At 40.6% G+C, this 22,528-nt stretch overlaps 1 protein-coding gene across 5 annotated transcripts in view; it reads right to left on the minus strand.

Moving 5' to 3' along the window:
* The window catches only part of TDP1 (tyrosyl-DNA phosphodiesterase 1), a 115,528-nt gene that overhangs the window by 79,992 nt on the left and 13,008 nt on the right, over window positions 1–22,528 (minus strand). For all 5 annotated transcript variants that reach the window (XM_006122341.2, XM_075926727.1, XM_075926728.1 and 2 more), the window contains exons 5-10: window positions 19,599–19,695; window positions 18,303–18,337; window positions 11,332–11,424; window positions 4,765–4,935; window positions 3,431–3,509; window positions 9–194 (exon numbers count right to left, since the gene is read on the minus strand). In XM_006122341.2, the coding sequence (XP_006122403.2) occupies window positions 9–194; window positions 3,431–3,509; window positions 4,765–4,935; window positions 11,332–11,424; window positions 18,303–18,337; window positions 19,599–19,695 (661 nt within the window). The remainder of the gene's footprint in view (window positions 1–8; window positions 195–3,430; window positions 3,510–4,764; window positions 4,936–11,331; window positions 11,425–18,302; window positions 18,338–19,598; window positions 19,696–22,528) is intronic.

A 22,528-nucleotide genomic window follows, 5' to 3' on the forward strand; every position in this document is an offset into this window, starting at 1 on the left:
AAACATACCAAATGAATAGGAACATCAGGTTTTGCTAGAGTCTTCGTGTTACTGCCTAAAGTAACCAGGCTTTCTTGAAATTCTGAACACAACCACTTGGACTGGTCCGCTCCCATTGATCCAATACTTGAAAACTGTCCTATCACTGGCCAAGATTCTTGTGCTGGAATTTGTGATGTATACTCTTTCAAAAGCTATTCAGGAAAATTAAAACACTGTTAGACCCCAACATATCAAACAACATAACAAAATATTTATAGCCAGGTTTCAGTTTAAGATCTTGTATAATGCTCTCTATAATTAAGCAGTTTATTTGCCACCAATGGAAAAAAAATTGGATTTTCTTGTCATGATTCCAATATAAAAACACTACTCAACTCCAAAGAAAAACATAATGCTCTTTTCCATGGAGAAAAGAGATTATGAATAGTTTCGTTCAGATGTGCTAAAACCACCAATTTAATAGATGAGTATTTAAAAAAAAAATTCAAGATACTTCCTGAAATTTATAGGCTGGGATTATCCACTAACCTAAGAATCTAAGGAAATTAGTCACTCTAGTCTTTTGAAAACAGATGGATATCAGACACCTAACTCATTTTCTCTCCTTTGAAAGTTCCCAGGCTCATATGGCCCAGAAAAGAGTGAAAGGGACAGAGAGAAAGGTGGTGGTGGAGGTAGGGGGTACCAAAATAATGTCCTCTTCAAAATTCTTCCTAAAATATTCTTACTGAAAGGCTAATTAGAAAAAAAAATACACAAAGCCAAGTTCACAAGGACATGAATGCCAATTAAATTATCTGAGAAAAGGACAGACATCACAAAAGCTCTAACTAGCTTATGAGAAAAGCATCTTTCATACGCTAAAAGGCACAAGTTTTACACGCCAATTATATATATTTATTTTACAGCCGGAGTGTAAAACTTGCACCTTTTAGCATATGAATGCAGCTCTTATCATGAAGCCAGTTAGAGCTTTTATTCAAACATCCATTTTACAAGGGGGATATAACTTTTACAATTTTCTTGTATAGTGAAGGATTGACTTTGTCATAATGAGGTAGCATGCGTAGCTCAGATTCCAATGAGAGAGCAAAAGAATGGATATTCCTTTGAGTAGAAGACGAATGAACTAAGAGGACACATTTCACAGATCACAGACGTCCCCTTGGGGTTGTCTCCAGGTATACTAATCATGCCATTGACATCTACCTTCCTTCCCTCTGGGATTCCCTACCATCCTGATCTGCTGGGCCAGAAGCTCTGGTCTCCCCCAGACAAAACAGAGTTGCAGTAACAACCCCCTGCAAAACAAAATGGACACTGAGCCAGTTAGGGCTCAGCTTCAACGGCTCAGGAACCCTGGAAACCAACCCCCAAAAGGGACCAAGATGCCAAAATAAATCCATCTTACTCTGAGAAAGTTTTACACAGTGATATCTTATAAATTTGCCCTCTATATCACTGAAAGAGATATATGCACAGTGGTTGCTCCTCCCCAGGTAAAATTATTTACATTGGGCTTGATAAAAGTGTTTTTATTAAATACAAAAAGGAGAATGTAAGTGGTTGCAAGTGAAAACAGTCAGACCAAAGTAAGTTACTAAACTAAAACAAAAAATGCCAGCTAGTCTTAATCCATTAAGAAACTTGTTACATGCAAATTTTTACCCTAAATAATTGTTCTAAACATTTTTCACAGGCCAAGCAGCCTTCTAGCTTGGACCCGATCCTTCCTTCTGTTCAGTCTTAAATGTTTCTAGCAGGCATCTTATGTGGTAAGTTGGAGGCGGGTGGTCTCCTGGCATCTGGCAACTGCCCCTTTGTGTAGTTTTCCACTCCCTTATATCCCTTTTGTCCAAGTGGCGAGGGCGGCAGGGGGTGATTCTTGGTGCTCAGTTTAAACTTCTCTCACCTCAAGTGGAAAAGTACAAGATCCAAAATGGATTTCAGCATCAGATGGCCTAGGCGCATGTCTTTCTAGGACTACTCACAGCGTTTGTTTACAGGTCAAATAAGATTATCCACAGCTCTTTGCCTTGAGTACCAAGTCATTAAAATCCTAATGGCCCTTATTAGCATTAAGTGAGGTTCATACTTCATATTTCTAACTTGACATACAAGAATGATTCATGCACAAAAATAGGAAATACAGATTCAGAAGATTGTAACTTTATGTAAAATGCACCATGTAACGTCAATTTTAACATCTCAAGTTATCCATATTTCATAAGCCAATTTTCATAAAGCATGGGGGGAGACTGTAACAACTGACATTTGTGAAAGATGGTGTTAGAATCTTGACCACGACAGGTAAAAAGTTTGGAAGAGTATGAAATTACCATTTGCCAAAGAGGAGTTAGCTACAGAGTACCTTCCCAACTTTGGGAATGTGCATATAAAAGACAATATAAAGGCATCTTCTTGCAATTCTGAATAAATTTGTACAGAAGCATAAACATACAATTCCTAGTGGAAAGATTCTCCAGTATACTATGTAATATTATATGAAGCTTTATGAATGTGGCTTAATAAATTGATTATTTAGCAAATGGTGTAGAAAATCAGTTACTCTCTAACCTTAACCAGTTACAGCAAGCCAAAAAACCTCAAGTGAACTTGAATATGCTTATTTTGTTCAATCATATTTGCAGGCCAACCTCCTGCATTTTCAATTCATTATCAGTGTAGTTACACTTGAAATTATATAGCGTTTTCTTTCCCAGTCATTTAGGGTACGTCTAGACTACGGAGGTTTTCCGGGATACTGTTTTTTTTGCGGAAGAGCTCTTTCGGGGAGCCCTGTATACCTCATTCAACCAGGAGTAAGGGCTCCTCTGAAAGAGGAAGTTTTCCCGTCATATGGCCCCATCTAGACGGCCTCTTCCAGAAAAGCAAATAGGAAAAAGACACGCAAACTGCGGCACGCAATTTGCGTAGCTTTTTTTAAAAAAAGGCTATACTGTAGACCTAGCCTTAGAGACAAGGTAAACAAAAGCCTATCTAATAGCGACTACAGCCACTTTTTAAGTATAACACTGAATGATCCTATTCTGTAGGTCAGTTATACTAAATTTGCCCTTTTAAACTATCATGCCAACTGTCACGCCTACTGACGACTTCTGCTATGCATCTTCTGAGGGAAGTAGTCTTCTTCCAATAAAATGGCTTCTGATCTGATATTTCCCGACACATATTATAAGTCCGGCATCATGATGTACAGTCCATAATGTATGGTTTTAGAATGGTCCTTAGAAAGCGTCATTCCGACAGCAGTACATATTGGAAACAACATGTTAAGCAGCTTATAGTTAATATTAGAAAACTGTAATGCAGAGATGGAAAGTTTAAACACAAACCAAAAGAATTTCCCACTAACGTTGTTTATGAAAAAAGAGGGAAGGAAAAGAGAATACAACAATTCCTATACCTTTCTAAGCCTAAGATGACCCCATTTTTCTTTTTGGTTGCCTTGGTATCGTCCTGGTGTGGATCCAAGCAGATATACTCTTAAGAAGATGAAATAAGTTAATTGCAAAGTGTGGAACAAAAAGTGGAACATAAAGCACTTTATAGACAAAGCCATCATGTACCATTTAGCATGTGCATCTCAATCTGGATTGAAAAATCCGCTCACTAAAGAGAAATTTACCCAACAGTTTCTGTAATGGAATACATAGTTTCCATTTACAAGATTCAACACTGATTTCAATGTAAGTAATTATCAGCATAGCCTGATACATACATTAACAAAATACAGTATACATTACTACAGCAGAATTAGTAATACAAAGTAGCTGGACTATATTTGGTGTATTTTGTTAATACCGTCCATTGCTGATTTTTAGACTGATAGTAAATGCCAACCTCTCTCTCTAGCATCTTTTCCTCTTCTCCCAAAGTGGCACACAGTTTTGTTTTTTCCTCTTTATCCAGCAGTCTTACACTATTGCTAATAGAAAATCCCTTCCTAGATTTTTTTTTTTTTATTTTGTACAAATGACATAGGAAAGGTTTTTTAATCTCTTCTCTGATGTTGGGTTCTTTGAATTTTCAGCATGGTTTACAGATGGCCTTTTAGTTTTCCAGTTTGTTATTGCATATTCTACTGGGCTACGTCTACACTACAGGCTTCTTGCATAAGAACTTTTAGGGCAAGAGTTCTTGCACAAGAGCACATCCACACTGCCATGTGCTTCTGTGCAAGAGATGTGCTTTTCCACAAGAGTGTCCATGGCAGTGTGGGCGCTCTCTTGTACAAGAAAGCTCTGATGGCCATTTGAGCCATAGGGGTTTCTTGCACAAGAAACCCCTGTTCCCATCCACACTGCCTTCTTGAGTAATAGCTCCTGCACAAGAAGACTTATTCCTCGTGTGAAGAGGAATAACTCTTGCGCAAGAAGCCCTCTCTTCAGACGCTTCACTGTAAATTTCCTTGCGCAAGAACACGTGTGCAGTATAGATGCTCCACAAGTTTTTGCACAAGAATGGCTGTTCTTGCGCGAAAAGCCTGCAGTGTAGATGTAGCCAGGGGGTCCAGTGATTCGGGCTAAATTTAGTATTAAAAAAACCAAGAGACTTTGTACCTACTAATGCACATTCCTAGATTTATTTTTCTTATTGCAATTCTTAAAATCAATATAACAAATCTCTTACATAGAACCCTGCAAACTCTACATAACCAACGGATTCAGTGCCTAGTCTTTTAAAAAAAAGAGTTAAAAAAGGTACCCACATTAAAAAATAGGCTGAGATGATACATACCTAGTCTCTGAAAGATCATGCTCTTGGATGATGTCAGCCCATTCCTTGAGAGTAGGGGAATTATAAGACATCAAATAATTTATTAGGTCAGACTTAAAATTGGTTAAAGATTCACCAGCAGAACCATTAGTCCCATGTGGTAGCCGTGAATATAGGGGGCTTAGCCATATTCTAAAAGAAAGTAGCAATGAAACAATAAGGCACTACATTTTCAAGTCACTATATTTATTCACTTATTACATATCATATTACATATATTCAAAGAACAAGATACAGCAGCCTAGTCAGAATGCCAGGTAGAAACATTTGAGTTATTTGATGATTCTGGTAATTGTACTAATAAAATGACTGTCTTAATTTGTTAAGCATGCATAGTAACCGCAGATCACACTTCAGACGTAAACAGAAGGTTAACTATGAGTGCAGTTTATTATTCTGCCAGAACAGAATTGAAAACATACTATCCATTATAAATTTCCTAGAACACTAAACTGTAATTACACTCAATAGGTCACAGACTATGCACTACTTTGACTATTCATCCCCTGTAGATGTACAGTGCTGTGTAAATGTTATATAGTCTGAATGCAAATATTCAGCATGACTAGTAATAGTTGCATCCAGAACTGTGATAAGTTGAAAATTGCACTGCTTTAAATTAGAATTGTCTACCAATTCATGGAACGAGAAACAGTGAACCAAAGCTAGAGAGCCTGAAAGATCTATGTCCCACTTCCTTCTTATAAGGATAATCATTTGTCACTCCAAAATGCATAGAAGAGGGGACACAAGAAGAGGGAGTCCGTCATCTCCCAAAATCCTTTCTACTATTGAGAATATGGAGCTGCCACCATCCTCCTTCAAAGGAACCCAGTGTTGGCCTCTTCGGAAGATTAGGATTCTAGACAGGGCACCATTGCTCCTGTCACGAGTCTCCTCACTAACCTAAGTCTCCAGTTCTAGCTTCTTCGATATCTTAAGAGGAGTAAGGAAGAGTTTTTCTCTCAGCATACTAGAAGATAAGACAACCTTTTGAAACTACTAAGGCACAAAGAAGTTCTCCACACATGATTTCTATGATATGCTGTTTCTCAGTTTCCAAAGCTAACATTTCATGGCCAAATTCATGTTGGTCCCAGGACATTAGAGAGACAAGGTGAGTGAAGTATCTTCTACTGGACCAACTTCTTTTGCTGGGACTGAGTATACTGACCAGAGAAAGAAGACGAGCTCAGTGTAAGCTCAAAAACTTGTCCTTCTTACCACCAACAGTTGGTCCAATGAAAGAAATAACCTTATCCATCCTATCTTGTTTTATTGCTAAGAAATTACAAACCACTCCTTGAATTAGATTGTGCAAATCTAAACAGTACTGCAGCAATTGCACAGAAGGAAGAATGGCTACAGATGGCCCTCATCTTGCAAAAGGACTCTCAGGAAATAGCCTTATTCCCATAATGGGTCTCATGACTGAATGGTTGCCAGAGTCTGCCCACATGGATACTTTGGAGAGTCTGGGCCTAAACGAGCAGAGCCATTACTATTTAAAACAAAAAAGAAAATTAGAGGCTAATTATTCAGAGTAGTTTCAATAATAACCCACTGCATCTCAATAATTCCTCACAACCCAGACGTAAGCAGGTTTCCTTCTACGTTTGCCACTCTGCTTTGATTGGTTTACGTAAGTAACACCTAAATCTGGAATAAAAAGATGTATATTTAATAGTGGGTGTAGGCTTCTTCATCAAAGCCTACAGCAGAGGATGACACACAAATCATATAGTCTGCCAGTCCTATCTCTTCATCTGTTCTCTGAATCAGGAGGATCTGAACACAGAAGTGCCCCTGCCTTCAAAGCGATGACATCTCTAACTTTTGAAACTTGAACTCTGGATTTTTCTCTTAATTCACTGTAATGCCATTAGTACTCCTTCAGATCTGCTCTGCATCCTACCCACACAACTCTTTAAGCTTTGTAGCTTCATTCTGCTGTTTGCCCAGTGTACTTCCTACCCCTCCCCTCTTCTATCCAACTTCATTTCCTTTCTACTTTATGTTCTTTCATTCACCCCCACCCTCCCGCCTTCTTATGCCCCAAGAATCCTTTCCTCATGTCATTCCAGAGTCCTCCCTCACCAGAAAAAGATGGTTTGGTACAGAAAATAAAACCATACAAACATTAAACAAAACACATGGAACCAACATTTTAACTGTCTGCCACCACCTAATTATTCTGTGTATAGATTATAAGTCTCCCGCACCATTTAGAGGAGCACAGAAGCGTGGCAAGGAGAGAGGTAGAGAGTAGGGAGACAGAGGTTACCTTTTTAAATTTCAAATTCTGTGGGAGGAGAGAGTCCTTCCAGACATTCATCAAGTCTAATAGCCCCTACTCATGATTTGGGGCCTTTTGACACTAATGCTATGTAAAATAAGTGGCATTCAAAGAGATACAGATGCTGAAAATGCCTTGCTGCTATTGCTTAACCCATCAGTATAGGTTCGCTCAAGGTTTCCAATTAGTGATCATAGAAAATAAAGCACTATCTTGGACATTCCAGAACAGTGAGTAATGCTTCTTTCAAATTCAGGAACAATAAAATATCCTACTGTATGCTGATCGAAAAGACAGAACCTCTGCCATTAGTGATGTCGATGTAGCATAGATCTGCTTTTGTGTGAAAAGTGGTTTTATCACATCTAACAATCTACTAGTTGCTTTTAAAAAAACATTTTCTCTTTAAAAAAAATCTCGTCCTTCAGCAAAATTGTCATACACAATGTATTTTTTCCTTAGGGAAAGAGATTAAGAAGGATTATTTATAGCCAATTTCAACCACCACTACACAAACCAGAATTAAACACAGACTTTTTTTGAAAAAACAAAACATTTGGGTTTTATTTTCTTCCCTGTGGCAAATGGAAAAGCATCCTTATGAGTTAATCTGCATTCTAGGTAGACTAAACCAACATCAAGATTTCTCTCCAGTTTTACATTACTGTAGCTATAGTAACGAAAGCCTTTGTTAAATTATCAAAGGATATGCACGGTCTTCCATAACTGAAACATCTACAATTCTTGTGGAAGCCATCATACCAGGAATCCTGCATGTTGTTACAACTAGATGCCAGAGGTTCTACACACACAAATTCTGATGGAGGAAGTTCTGATCAATAAGAAATTATTCTTTATTTTTAAATGATTCAGAAGTAGGGAAATTTGTTAGGCCAGTTTCATGCCTGGTTGGTTCTCTGTAAAATCCAACTGGCAGAAAAACACTAGATAGCATTAAAGCTCTGAAGTGAAAGACATCTCTAAACAGATATTTTAAACCCAAAAATTATGATGTTTTTTGCTGCTTCTGAAAAACCTATAAAAGGCATTTGCTTCTGTGAAGTGATGAGCTCTAAAATTCGGACGTGTCTAGTAGAGATTAAAGATGGCTGATGGAAAAATATAGCTCTTGTACAACTATTTTAGAAATGGTTTGCCAAGAAAAGTCTCTCAGAGCACATCTACACAGCAGGGCTAAAGCTGAAATAAGCTACGCAACTGGAACCACACCAATTGTGTAGCTTAAATTGAAATAGGTTATTTCAGCTTTTGGCGCTGTCTACACAGCAACAAGTCCAAGAAAGAGCACTCTTCCTCTGACTTCCCTTACTCCTTGTGAAATGAGGGTTACAGGAGTCGGAGAAATAAGTCCTTCAGCTCGACATTATTTTGACATTGTGTCAAAATAACTGCTTGTAGTGTAGATGCAGACTGTTATAGAATCATAGAATACTAGGCCTGGAAGGGACCTCGAGAGGTCATTGAGTCCAGTTCCCTGCTCTCATGGCAAGACCAAGCACTGTCTAGACCATCTCTGATAGATGTCTATCTAACCTGCTTTTAAATACTTCCAGAGCTGGAGAGTCCACTGCCACCTAAGGCAATTTATTCCAGTGTTTAACCACCATGACAGTTAGGAAGTTTTTCCTAATGTCCAACCTAAATTTCCCTTGCTGCAGTTTAAGCCCATTGCTTCTTGGCCTCTGATGAAAGGAAAATGAGAACAATTTTTCTCCCTCCTCCTTGTGATATTTCAGAATAACGTCAGTGAGGGATGAGAAAACAAAGATATTTTAATGGAAGCTCTTCTTCCAACACTTTTCTTAATTTACTGTCACTTATCAGACCAGCGTGTTAGCCAGGACTTCCCGCCATAAGAGAGTGATTTAAGAAGGCCCTAAATACTGTTTCAGCCTTATAACTGTCTTGAGAGAATGCTTACGAGCCAATATTCCTCAAAAATCTGTTGTTACATTTTTTTCTCATATTAGTATCTGTTACAAATCAACAGAATTGGTATATATCTGCCAACTATAAAAGAAAACATTTAAATTTGTGTATTTTTAAGTATCTGCTTTGGTTTCTTCATAATATTCAGAAAGTTCTATCTAAATGGGTGAATCTTTGCAAAACTAGTGAGTACAACTTCTCATAATGAAAGGCCTGAAATTTGCCACAAAACCGTAAGTGGTCAGAAATGATAAAAACGATGCCTGTTTAGATTTCTGATATAATGGTAAGGGGACAATGTTTACATATAGCTACTACAGCTAAGAAAGGTGTAATTTTTTTTAATTCTGAAATTGTGACCACAATTTGTTAAAGTTGTGGTTTTGATGTGGGGTTAAATTTCAGTTCTCCAATCACAATGCCCCTCACTCAAATTTTGGGCAATCAGACCAAATTTGAGCGTGTATGCTGTGCACCAGGTTGCAAAGCATTATATCACCACTCAAATCTTTAGCAATTAAAAAAATTAGCCAACTTAAATGTATGTTGAAGTTGTGGATTTCACAACAAAATTCCCCCTACCAAAATCTGAAACGGAAGCACGTTCCTGCAAAGATGAGCTCAACTCTTACTGTTGAGAGTTACCTCCCACGCTGCTCATCCTATAAGACGAGCCATCCTTGATTTCTTCTCATCGGTAATGACATTTTAGTGAAGACATTTAGGGAATTAGTTGACTCACCTGATTAGGGGATTTTTCAAAACATTAAGCACTTCACTACTAAGGCTGTTAGAAAGCATTTTTTAAACTTGTAAATCGCTGAATTTTTCAGCAGTTATATGTTTACACAGGTGGGGAGACAGCACTGTGAGGGGAAGGGAATGGTAGGCAGCTCCGTGGGAGCCAGTACACATGGGGAGCTTGCTTAAAAGCCTGCTCCACTCCCAACCTCCCAGGCTACTGCCTCTGATACAGAAAGCAGCGTGTGGGGTACTCACTACATCTTTAGACACCTAGATTGCGTTGACAATCTGGCTTAGGCAGTGAGAATTATACACATACAGTATTTGAACAATCAACTCCTAAGGAAAAACAACCATTATTAATACTCACCTGGAAGCCACCACATTAAAGTGCAGTTTTATTCTGAAAAGATACACTCTAATAATGGGATCATGGAATGTTTAGTTGCATCTCAATTGTTTCCAGACAAAATTTGGTCAGTTAATAAGCAAGAACATACAATAGGCCAAGAATATTTAAAAAAAAAAAAAACATACTTGGCTGCCTATATTTAGACTCCTATATCTACCTATCGTTTTTTAGCATATATAACCTGTGGCTTATACACGTTTTTGCAAACCCTGCCCCCGCATCCCCTGCGAGGTATACAAGTTTATTTTTACTCGCCTGCACTGCGCTCTCCATTCCCCCCACCCAGAGAAAGATGGGCTGAGCCTGGTTGCAGGTGCAAGGAGCCTGGGTGCGAGTGCAGCTCCCCTCCCACAGGCCAGCCAGCTCACCTGTGCTGCGCTCTAAGTTTCCCCCGCTGGCAGCAGGTTGGCTACCTAACAGAAGATGCAGTTTATCCTGGTATGTGCAATTACCTTAAAGTAGCGTATATAACCCGCAGGTTATACATGTCCACTGGTTAATTTTTTTTTTTTAAATATAAACACGTTTAGGAAAAACCACAGGTTATGCACAGGTACAGGTTATATATGCTAATTTACAATAAATCTATACATCTCAGAATACCTCCCTATTTTCAGAATGAACTGAGCAACTGTATTTTTCTTGGAAGTCAATAGGGATGCACAAGTTTATGCATGAGATAGTCATTTCACTTGCTGAATGACTAAGTGAGGATTAACACATCCAAATCTTAACATTTTGACGATAATTTTTTCAAATCCATCCATATCTGAAAGTCTGACTGTGTTTTTCTATGATCATGAATTAACATCAATTAAAGGCGGTGTGGGGTCCAAATCTTGTCTCCAGTTGTGTGTTCATTGTGATTGCCCAGATAATACCAGTTTCTCAACATCATGTTGCAGAGCCAATGCAGATAGTAAAACTAGGACAACCTGCCCCTCCCCAAAATACAGTCAAACATCTGGCCTTACTCATTTACCAAGAAAAGTGGAGGTAAAAAGTCCATTCCTAATAATTTTTCAGGCCATCTTGAACACACAATACAGCATAAGACATGCAGCCTCCTTATTTAAGAGCTGGTAGGTATCAAAGACTCTAATATAACAAAGAAATGGTTGCTTACCCCTGAGTTTTCTGGTCCCAATCATCATCAATAAGATTTGATGTATGTATCACCACTCGAAGACCTTCTTCATATAATAACAACATCATTTTCCTTAGATATAAATGCACAAAAACCATGAAGTATCACAGTAAGAAAATACAGAACACAATAAAAATGCAAAAGATTATACTATTAAACCCCATTCCTTCCAAATAATTTGGAAATTAATGACTGTATAGGACTGGTGCTTTAGTAGGGTCTGGTCAGCCTGACACCTAAGTGGAGCTCACTGCAGTATCAGGGTCTAAAACTTAAATCCTGTAATGTGCGTGCGTGTGCCCACACGGACAGTTTTGATTTTTTAAATACACATGAGTGCACACCCCTGCAGTGAAAACAGGTTTACAATGGACCTCCAGCTCATCCTTTGCAATAATATCATGCAGCCTCCTTATTATGGACTCTAACTTGAAAATCATAAGGCTGATACAGCATTCTGAAACTTTGCTTTAATCTTTGAACAGTGCTGAACACTAAACTGGTATTGAATGGTACCAGATATTGAAAAATCGATACCATAGTTTCACTTGTGCTCAGGAAGTAGTTGAGACAAAGTAAGTACAGATCTCAACATAATTTTGGGAAACTCATACATCAAATTCATTATCCCGGAAGGTTAAACTATGAAGTATTTTTATGCTACAGTGTGAGCCAAAGTCAGCTTACATTTAGTACTCAAAAAGATAATGGAGCAAGTAATTCAGCATTCAGTTTGCAAATATCTAGAAGATTATAAGGTAATATGTAAATGTCAGCAAGGATTTGTCAAGAACAAATCACATCACGTCAACATATCATATTTGACAGCAAAACAAGCATTGCAGATGGAAAGAAGCAATAGTAAGGCTTTCAGTACCGTCTTGCATCACATTCTCATGAACAAACTAAGGAAATACAACCTAGATAGAACAACACTTAAAGTTTGCAGACATTACAAAGCTGGGAGGGCAAGATTAAAATTCAAAATGATCTAGACAAACAAGAGAAATGGTCTAAAGTACGTAACCCGGGGACTGCCTGTACAAGATAGAGACTGTAGGTTTGTTCTTAAGTTGAATCTGTATGTAAGTCAGAACTGGCGTCCAGATTCAGCCGCTGCTGAAACTGACCGCCAGTTCTGACTTACATACAGATTCAACTTAAGAACAAACCTACAGTCTCTAAGTCAGAACTGGCGTCCAGATTCAGCCGCTGCTGAAACTGACCGCCAGTTCTGACTTACATACAGATTCAACTTAAGAACCCCAAGTCAGCTGCTGCTGAAACTGATCAGCCGCTGATTCCAGGAAGCCCGGGGCAGAGCAACTGTGCCTCGGGCTTCCTGTAGTCAGCGCTGGTCAGTTTCAGCAACGGCTGACTTGGGGACGCCTGGGGCAGAGCAGCTGGGGTGCTGCTGGGTTGCTCCAGTAGCGCCGAGGAGCGGCGCTACTGGACCAACCCAGCAGCACCCCAGCTGCTCTGCCCCAGGCGTCCTGATTCAGCCGCTGCTGAAACTGACCAGCAGCGGCTGAATCAGGACGCCTGGGGCAGAGCAGCTGGGGTGCTGCCAGGTTGGTCCAGTAGTGCCCAGAGCGGCGCTGCGGGACCAACTGGCAGCACCCCAGCTGCTCTGCCCCAGGGTCCACAACAAAAGCCTGGTCTGCTGGGGGGAGGGGGGCACACCAGCTGCGCCCCCCCCCCCCAGCAGACCAGGGACACGGGGAGCAAAGCCGCAGCAGCGGGGTGCCTCGCCTCTGAGGCTTTGCTCTGGCGCGGGACCCGCCGCCGCTGCGGCTTTGCTCCCGATGCCCCTGGTCTGCTGGAGACGGTCCCCAGCAGACCAGGGGCACCGGGGCACCGGGAGCAGCTGCCTGCGAGCTCCGGGGCGAGAAAGCCCCGTTCGTAAGTGCGGATCCGACATAAGTCGGATCCGCGTAAGTTGGGGACTGCCTGTAAACCGAATGAAATTCAATACAGACAAATGCAAGTACACCACTTCAGAAGGAACAATCAGTTTCACACATACTAAATAAGAAATGACAACCTAGGAAGGAATACTGCGGAAAAGGATCTAGTAGTCATACTGGACCATAAGTTAAATATGAGTCAACTAGGGATGCAAAAGTGCAATAGTTTAAATGGTTGATAAGCATTAGCGTATCAGTTTCCATTCTGGTTATACACCTGTTCCCCATGCTAAGGGCTCTGCAGTATAAAAGTTATATCGCACAGCCCGCAGCACATATAACTGTTATGCTTTTACATCTCTCAAGTCAGTGTAAGACTTGAAAAAACAAAAGACCACACCATTCTGGGATGTATTAGTTGATCATCATGTGATCCATAAGAATGGCCATCCTGGGTCAGACTGAAGGTCCATGTAGCCCAGTGGCCAATGCCAAATGCCCCAGAATAAGTGAACACAGGTAATCACATGATCCCTCTCCCATCATCCATTTCCAGACAGAGGCCAAGGACACTATTCTTACCCTTCCTGGCTAATAGCCATTGAAGGACTTAACATCCATGTATTTATCTAGCTCTTTTATGAACCCTGTTAAAGTAATTCTTCCGCTCTGTGCTAATAAGGCTTCAACTGAAGAATCATGTCCAGTTCTGGGCAACACATTTCAGGAAAGATGTAGACAAATTGAAGGCCCAGGAATGATAAGCTATGAGGGAAGATTCAAAGAATTGGGATTTGCTTAGTATGGAAAAGAGAAGACTGAGAGGGGACATAACAGCTTTCAAATATCTAAAAGGTTGTTGCAACGAGGAGGGAGAAAATACTTCTCCTTAACCTGTGATCAGGACAAGAAGCAATGGGCTTCTTAACTGTCAGGATGGTTAAACACTGGAATAAGTTGCCTAAGGAGGTTTGGGACTCTCCATCATTGGAGATTTAAGAGCAGATTAAACAAATACCTGTCAGGGATGGTCTAGATCCATGGTCACCATCTGGCCGCAGCATCATAACACTCCTGCACCCCCCCCAGACCCTAGATCTGAGCCTATCATACACTGGAACCCCCTGCCCTGAGCCCCTCACATACCCCAACCCAAATTCCTGAACCCCCACATCCACAAGCCTGTGGCTTGCTTAGTACCCCAACCCTCCATCTGACCCCAACACTCCCCAGCCTGGAGCCCCCTCCCCGAGCCAGCATCCCCTTCTTCACCTCCTCCTGCATCCAAATTTCCTCCCAGAGCTTGCACCTCTCACCCCTTCCCACACCCAAATCCCTTATTCCCACCCCAGAGCCCACACATCCTGTCTCAACCCAGTGAGGGTACAGCTAGACTGCAGGAGATTTTCCAGGATTTCAGAGATATCCTGGAAAAACTCTTCTGCATCCAGGGATGCATTTGTTCTGCTTTTTTTAGTGGAAGAGAAAACATGCTCTTTCGGTAACCTCTATATTCCTCGTTCCACAGGGAATAAAGGGGATTCCAAAAGAAAGGGGTTTTCTAACATAAACCAGTCTAGACAGGCCAAATGTTGGGAAAACCTCTTCCTACATAAGAATTGGGGAAAACAAGTGGCAGTATAGTGTATAAGGGCTAGGGATAGCAAGTGATGGAGAGAAGTAGAATAGAGAGGGCGGGGCTTCAAGGAAGGGGTGGGGTCTTGGGGGAAGGATGGGGCGGTAGATCTTTGCTTGTTCTGAGATTTAAAAAGTGATCTTGGGTGCAAAAAGGTTGGAGACCACTGGTCTAGATGGTGCTTAGTACTGTCATGAGTGCAGGGGATTGGAGTTAATGACCTCTCAAAGGCCCTTCCAGTCTTACGATTCTAGGAAATTCTAATCTTCATAAGAACGATCAAGTTAAAATTTGTCAAAAATACTCCTCCAGCAACCTAAAAAGAACCCCCCACAGCGGTTGACTCTGTGCAGTCCGATGCCACAAAAACAAACAAAAACCCACACAAACCACACCCCCACCCCCCATAGGAATACACAAAGAAAGGGTACACTCCTATATTATAGTCCTTTCAATTTGTCTTGAAATGAAAAGGGTATTGTCATGTTCCAAGATCTACAATTAAAATATTTTCACTTGCTGGACCCACAGGAGACCACAAAGCTCCATCTGCAACAGACTGGATTTTTAGGGTAATGCAGCTTTGATAGTCAGAGATACACCATTTAAAAACATTAGTCAGAGAGAAATAATATCATAATTTAAAACTAAAAAAAAACACATTGGGAGAACAGAATGTAGTGCAGGATACAGAGAATACATTAATGAAGATGGAATGTTCATGCTATGCTATGGAATATTATTTGTACCACTTAATTATACACACAAACATTTGAAGAGTTTTTAAGGATGATAGTGGAATGACAGCATTGCTATTGTTGAAGTAAAGAACTGCTTCTTTTGTAAATAATGAACATAGCAGCCTAATGTTTTTAAGTCAGGAAAAGACAGTCTCATCTGCAGAGAGAAACTGACTGGAACAGTATGACTCTGTTACAAGTACTGATTTCTTTTCCCCTGGCCCTACCTTCCCATCCCTAGATAAACAAGATGAAGGTCAGCTGCAGGCATATTAATGAAAAAGTTCATTTAAGATGCTAATTCTTCCAAAATCACTTTCTAGTTTCATTTAATCTTTTTATAAGTTTCAATGAAAGTCAGCAACCATTTTCAACAGGGCTAGGTGTTGGAACATCTAAAGTCTAAGTACCTTTTTTCTATCTTAAAACCAGAAAGTGTCCAATGACTAAGAACATTTTCAGCTTTTGGTTATCAGATTGCAAACTCAATATGCCACTAGACCAAGCTGTAAAGAGTCCATCTGTGACAGTTTTCCCATTTTCTAAAATTCCTTTCTGAGGCAGTTACTTAAAAATCTAACATTTTTGCTTCCCGTTTTTTCTACTCCTCCCAAAACAAGACTGTTTTATTTGCCTATAACTTTTTTTCTAAAACAAAGAACAGATGGAGAAAAAGAAATGTCAAAGATGTTCTGACATTTCATTCTGCAAGAGCTTTTGCGGTCATGTCTAAAATCAAAGTTGTCCAAGATTAAAATATGCCACTGGAAAGTATCAGTGATAATCAAGTGGAAAGGTAGGGTCCCAAGCCATATATCAGTGTCCCTGCTCCTCTTCCATACTACGTGTGATCATGGGAAAAAGTGTAAGAGCATCTAGGGTTAAATTCATACCAGTTCAGAATGTGTAAACCAGCATATGCATCATTAAACAAAAAATTATTATTGCTTAAATAGTGCTTAGAGCATGGGTTCCTAAACTGGGGGGAGTGCCCCCTGGGGGCTGTGAAGAAATTCCGGGGGGGGGGGGGGGGGGGGCGGGAGAGACGTGAAGCGACCCAGCCACACATACCCCCGTCAATCCCACCCCAAGTTTTGCTGCTTTTTGGGGAGGGGGTATGAGGGTTTCTCAAAAATAAAAAAAGGGGGCGTGATGCTGAAAAGTTTGGGAACCACTGGCTTAGAGAATGGTAAGTTCCTTCTCAACTCAGTGACTTTCACCATAACTTCTGTTTTACTGACAGAAAAGTTCTTAGCTTATTTTATCATTAAAAATCCAGGAAGGCTGCTGCTGATTTATTATACAATGCTCAGATTCCAATCTTGACACTGTTAGAAGTGTTGTTTTTAGCAATACATCCTGTCAATCACAAGCATTCTATAAAATGCAAGTTTCGTCTTAAATGTGTGGGTGGAGATCATTCACACACATGCGCGTGCGCACGCGTGCACCCACCCCCCATTTAAACTTTCCAACAAGACATCAGCTTCCTTTTTATCTTTATTTGGTACACAATGACCATTAGTCTGGCTTAGGGATGTCAGTGGTTAGCCACTGCCTGCCCCCATTTAAAGAGTTAACGGATTAAATGAGATTTTACATCCTTAGTCTGGATTTGTAAAGATTTTTAAAGATATGTTCGTGTGGCACCATAAGCAAGAACTGTAACTGCAAGAGTAAATATCAGCATATCAGAGTGACCTGTTCTACTGAAAGCTGTTCAACATTCATTACAGAACAGCTGCTTTAATTCCTAAACTATTTCCAAAATTTGATTCTTCACTGTTACCTTTAGTTTCCAGACTACGTAATTATCCCTGTAACTCGCAAGCCTCCATTACTCCCCCAATTTCAATTTTTTAAACCACCAGCTTGTTCTAATTTCATAGAATTTTTTGAATCAAAGATTAGAAATCAAATTAAAAAAAACCAAGCTAAAAACATTAAGCCTCCTTCATATAGTTAGCTATGGCTGAGAAATGAAACAAGTCACTGTGAATGGGGCCCTACCAAATTCATGGCCATGAAAAACTCATCACAGCCCATGAAATCTTCTCTCTCCCATGATATCTAGCTATTGTAGGGGAGGGGCTGGAGGCACCTAAGCTGAGAGCTCCTACCATAGGTGGTCCACTCCAAGGGACACCCCCATATATCCTGTGACAACTCTGTGCTATTTCTGGAATCAATGCTGGAACTAGAACTGGGCACTGCCAGCTTGAAAGGCTGTGCCCCTGCCATCAGCAGTGCAGAAGTATGAATGGCAATCCTGAAACTCTTCACACCTCCTTTGGGAGGGCACTCTTATGGTAACAGCAATAAAAGACTGAAAAATTCAACTGTAAACATCTGAAGAACTATGAAATTGATTATTTTTAAAATCCTATGACTATGGAATTGACCAAAATGAACTGTGAATTTAGTAGGGCCCTACTTATAACCATTTGTAAATAATTAGTGTTCTGCATGGTCTTCAAAACCTCAGTCTCAACCAATGTGCAGACTAGCCTTTAAGTTCAAAAGCAAATCTTTATATCCCTGTTTTCCTACCCTATGAATTTTTCTTTAAAGTACTAGAAGTAACTTGTCCAAATGAGCCCATTTTATACAGCATCCTCAACATTCTCTTTAAAAACTGGACTTTCCTATTTCATTGAAATTACTTACGTGTGGTGGGTTCCAAACGCAATGTCCAGCTTTGCCTAGAGTAACAAAAAAACTACGTAATTATTTTGTTAAAAAAAATCCTGCTGCTTGTATTTTACTTTAGCTTACTGCTCTCTAGTGGAAAAGTCACATAATTCCAAGAACATCACTTTTAACCCAAGCATCTATACATGCAATCTCCAATTGCTAGAAGTGAGTAATCTTTATATATCACACCTTTAACCATTGTTGTTTGACACTGAAATTAGTCCCAAGTTCTTTTGGTATCGTAAGAACAGTGTATTAAGCATATTAGATATAGTGTAATTGAATAGTTATGTAAAGACATGAAATCTTAGTGGTTACACAACTATTTGTGCCCCATGGACAGAGGCTGCTCCACAGCAGAAGCAGCCCGTCTGCAGGGACCATGGGCCTGCTGCAGACAGAGGCTGCTTCATGGCAGTCTCCGCTGCTCTCCCTTTTTCCAGCAACTGCAGTGCAAGGGGGGGGGGGGGGGGGGGGAGAAGCCGGCCCTCAGAGCCGGTGCTGGTGGGGGGGAGGGGGAGAAAATGGCTTTTAAGCCTCTGTAGGAAGCAGCGGGGGCGGGGGCGAGTGAGTCTGCGGGAGCCAATACACATGGGGAGCTGGCTTAAAAGTTGGCTTCCTGTGCGTATGAGCTCCAGTGTATACCCCTCACTGTCTGTGCTGCTGCCTCTCTCTATCAAGGTGTGAAGGTGGGGGGACAGGTAGATGCGGTGCTCATGGGAGTCAGTTTTTAAGCTAGCTCCTCACAGGCAGCAGCTCCCGCTCCAGCCGATACAGAGGCGGTGAGGGAGGAGGAAAATGCATGTAGTTGATAAGATTAACTGAGAAGCCCAGGCTTACTGGTTAATCATGTAGTCATCTACACAATGACATCCCTACAGTGTATCCAAAGACACTAAAAGCCTTCTGGGGTGTAACAGATTTGTTGCATGCAGCTTCAAATAAGGTTTATTTGATATGGAAAGAGAAGCGAGACATACAGGAAACTACACATGCAAGATAATTCTGTATTTCCACACTATTTACACTGTCCAGGGAGAAGAGGAGCAACACCCTCAGATCGTGCCACATCATATACTTTTAGAGTACAATATTTTACTTTGTAAACCACATGAATTGAATTTTTTTTTAAGATATGGTTTCCTTTTAATTCAGTAATAGGTTGAATATAATGCATGTTTTACAGTAGAAGAGCCTACAGCAACGGTAGGATTTATGTTCAGATACATAATGACGTTGTAGACAAAACAAACCCTCTACGTGAATTACCTGGCAAAGGCGAACATTTTCATATTGGTGTGCCTGCGCATGCAGCTCAGCCTTGGATTCTCGCTTTTCACCGTGTACTATTAATAATGGTTTTTTCCTTAAAACAAAATTAAAAAGTGGTCATTTTAATAATGATTAAAAGTGGATTGGTAGGATTACTCAGGCAGCAATTGACCATAGTAGCTCTTTCACGTAACTACAATTTCTGGTTCTCATCTCCCATGCTCTGGCAGAGAAAGGGAGCTATAATTTGCAGTGCCCATCAATAACATCAAGGGTTGGTTTAAAGAAGTAATTAAGACACAAGCTTCTGAGAAAGAAATTTACAAACTCATTTGGAAGAAAAGTGGAAGCAATTTAGAAACCATGAAGGTACGGTCTCAGAAGAAAGATTTCCAGCATTGTAGCTGTGTTGGTCCTTGGACATAAGAGAGTTAAGGTAAGTGAAGTGATATCTTTCACTGGACCAAAAACTGCTGGTGAAAGAACAAGTTTTTGAATTGCACAGAGCTCTAGGTCATCTGAAGAAATGAAAGAGAAGTTTCAAGCTATAGGGAACATCATCTTCAGGCCACTCAGAACTCTGTATAGCTCAAGAACTAGAGAACTTGATTCAATACAATTTCTGTCCCTGCTTACTTTTTCTTCTTCCTTCTTAGAGAGACAATAACATCCCCTTGGATCTATATAGCACTGCTGTTCAAAGTTCACCCCAGCATTTTGACAGTTCTATTCACTCCCTGATGCTCCAGTTCTTTGCATTTCTACTGTGAGGGAAACAGCAAAGTGACATTTAGAAGAACAATGCACACATTTTGATTAGCAGCCTAGAGCACACAAATATGAGAATGAAGAGAAGTGACTGGGAGATATCAACAATAGCTTGTACTGTGAGAGCACCCAAACTCTTATCCTGGGTGCTGTGTGAATATGCTCGCTGCCTGCAAATCATGACTAGTCTGGAAAACAAAACAAAATAAAAACAAAAAAAGGAAGGAGAGTGAAAAAACCAACAACATACCAATAAAATAATCTCTAGGGGAGCAGGCACTTTTGTTAATGCTTCTCTTTAACACATTCACTTCAAGAAGGAAGAAAACGTTAAGCCACATTCAAGTCCGCTTCTGCATAAGGATCAGCTTCTTCTCCAGTGAGTGCTCTATACAAGAAACTAGGAGATACTCTGACATGGGGCTCCCTAAATCTATCCTGTTGAAGAGTCATTGGAATTGGGGGGGGGAGACTAGTTCCTAGGTCTCTCACATCCTGGATAAGTGCTCTATCCATCAGGCTACAGAGTCACTCTTGCTTGCTTTCTCTATCTAGCCCAAATGACAAAATATTTATCCAAAGAGGGACAGTGTCAAACAGGAGAGATAGAGGGAGTCCCACATCAGAATAACTCCGCAGTTAGGGCACTCCCCAGAGAGGTGACAGATTCCTCTTTAAATCCCTTCTCCCTCTCAGGCCAAGGAGAAACTTGAGTTATTGGTCTTCCACAGCCCGGGAGAGTACTCTCGCCAATGGTCTGAAAGTTGTCACGAATCATGGTTAGTCTGAATGATTGGCATGAGTGAATTAACAGTAAGTGAGCTGAAGAGAGGCCATATTAGGGTCCGAGTCAATGCCCTGATGGATTATGGACTTATCACTTTGAGAAAAAGACTGCTTTCTTTTGTGCAGATTTGCTTCTCTCAGCACGCACAAAGTTCCCAAATAAGAAGAGTCAGCAAGGGAGGAACTCGACCAAAGACATTCCACTATTTATCGCTCGTGGTTAGGCAAGCAGAATTGGGTGTTGTAAGTAGGATGTTCCAAGATCAGTCGTAAGCACACCCGCAGGTGGTGAAATCAACAGACATCACTCCACCCGAACTGTCCCTTGCCAAGGGGATATATACCCCACCACTTTGTCACACAAGTCGGAGTCCATCGATTCGGCATATTGGGGTGACGTGCATGTCAGACTTCTGCCTCAATCAAAATAACCAACATTACCTGGGGTTTGGCCAGCCCCAGAGGGTGAGAGGTGTGTGAATGGATATCAAAATTAGGTTAACATTAGACTAACTACTAAATTTAAACATTGCTTTTAAACTGCTTCTGAATTGTTTGCAATAAAGTTTGGTAAAGTCATATTTTGTCTGCTGTGAATTCATCGTTCCATGTTGGGCCTTTCTACGGGACTGTTGCCGGACTGATCACCCATGCAATAGCACCCTCTTGTGACAGTTACAAGTGAAGGACATTTTTCTAAGTTCCTGGCTTCTTTCAAAAACAGCATAGGAGCCTAACTCCAACAAAGGGTTCATAGCTGAGAATGGCAGGGATACATGCCTCCCTGAAACCTGGACTTAGGCGCTTCTATTTCCATGATCACAGTCTCTTGTTGGCATCTTCCACTAGCTAGCTTAGCAGCTCCTTGCCTAGCATATTCTAGCTTTTGTTAACCAGTCTAAAATGCCTCTCTTCCCATTTATTCTATAGAGAGTTCAGACACCCAACTCTGAATTGGTGAATCAGAAATTTTTCTAGGAGCCGAGACACTCAGCATTACAATATTTAACTCCTTTTGTACATCCAAACAATATAGTTTTAGGGCTTACTACCATTCATTCATTTGAAGCTGACCCTTAAGTTTGTATTTGTTTAATCTTTTTAGCAGCCACAGAAGTATCTGGTTGTTTTCTTCCTGCTAAGACACTTTGAGTGTGTATGTTAGTTAAAAGTTAGGCATTAACAAAAAGTGCTATTACTACATAGACTATTTTGCTTATAGAGGTTGCACCTCTATAAACCAGGACTCTCTGGTCTGATAACATCACAGATATTCCAGAATCAGAGAGTCCCACCACAGTGTGGCGGTGGTGGGGGGAGGGGCGAGGGGAGAGTCTGGCCCCATGTGGGGGAAGGGGAGCCCAGTACCTGGC

The sequence above is a fragment of the Pelodiscus sinensis genome, chromosome 4 (genome assembly GCF_049634645.1).
Source record: "Pelodiscus sinensis isolate JC-2024 chromosome 4, ASM4963464v1, whole genome shotgun sequence".
Lineage (NCBI taxonomy): Eukaryota > Metazoa > Chordata > Testudines > Trionychidae > Pelodiscus > Pelodiscus sinensis.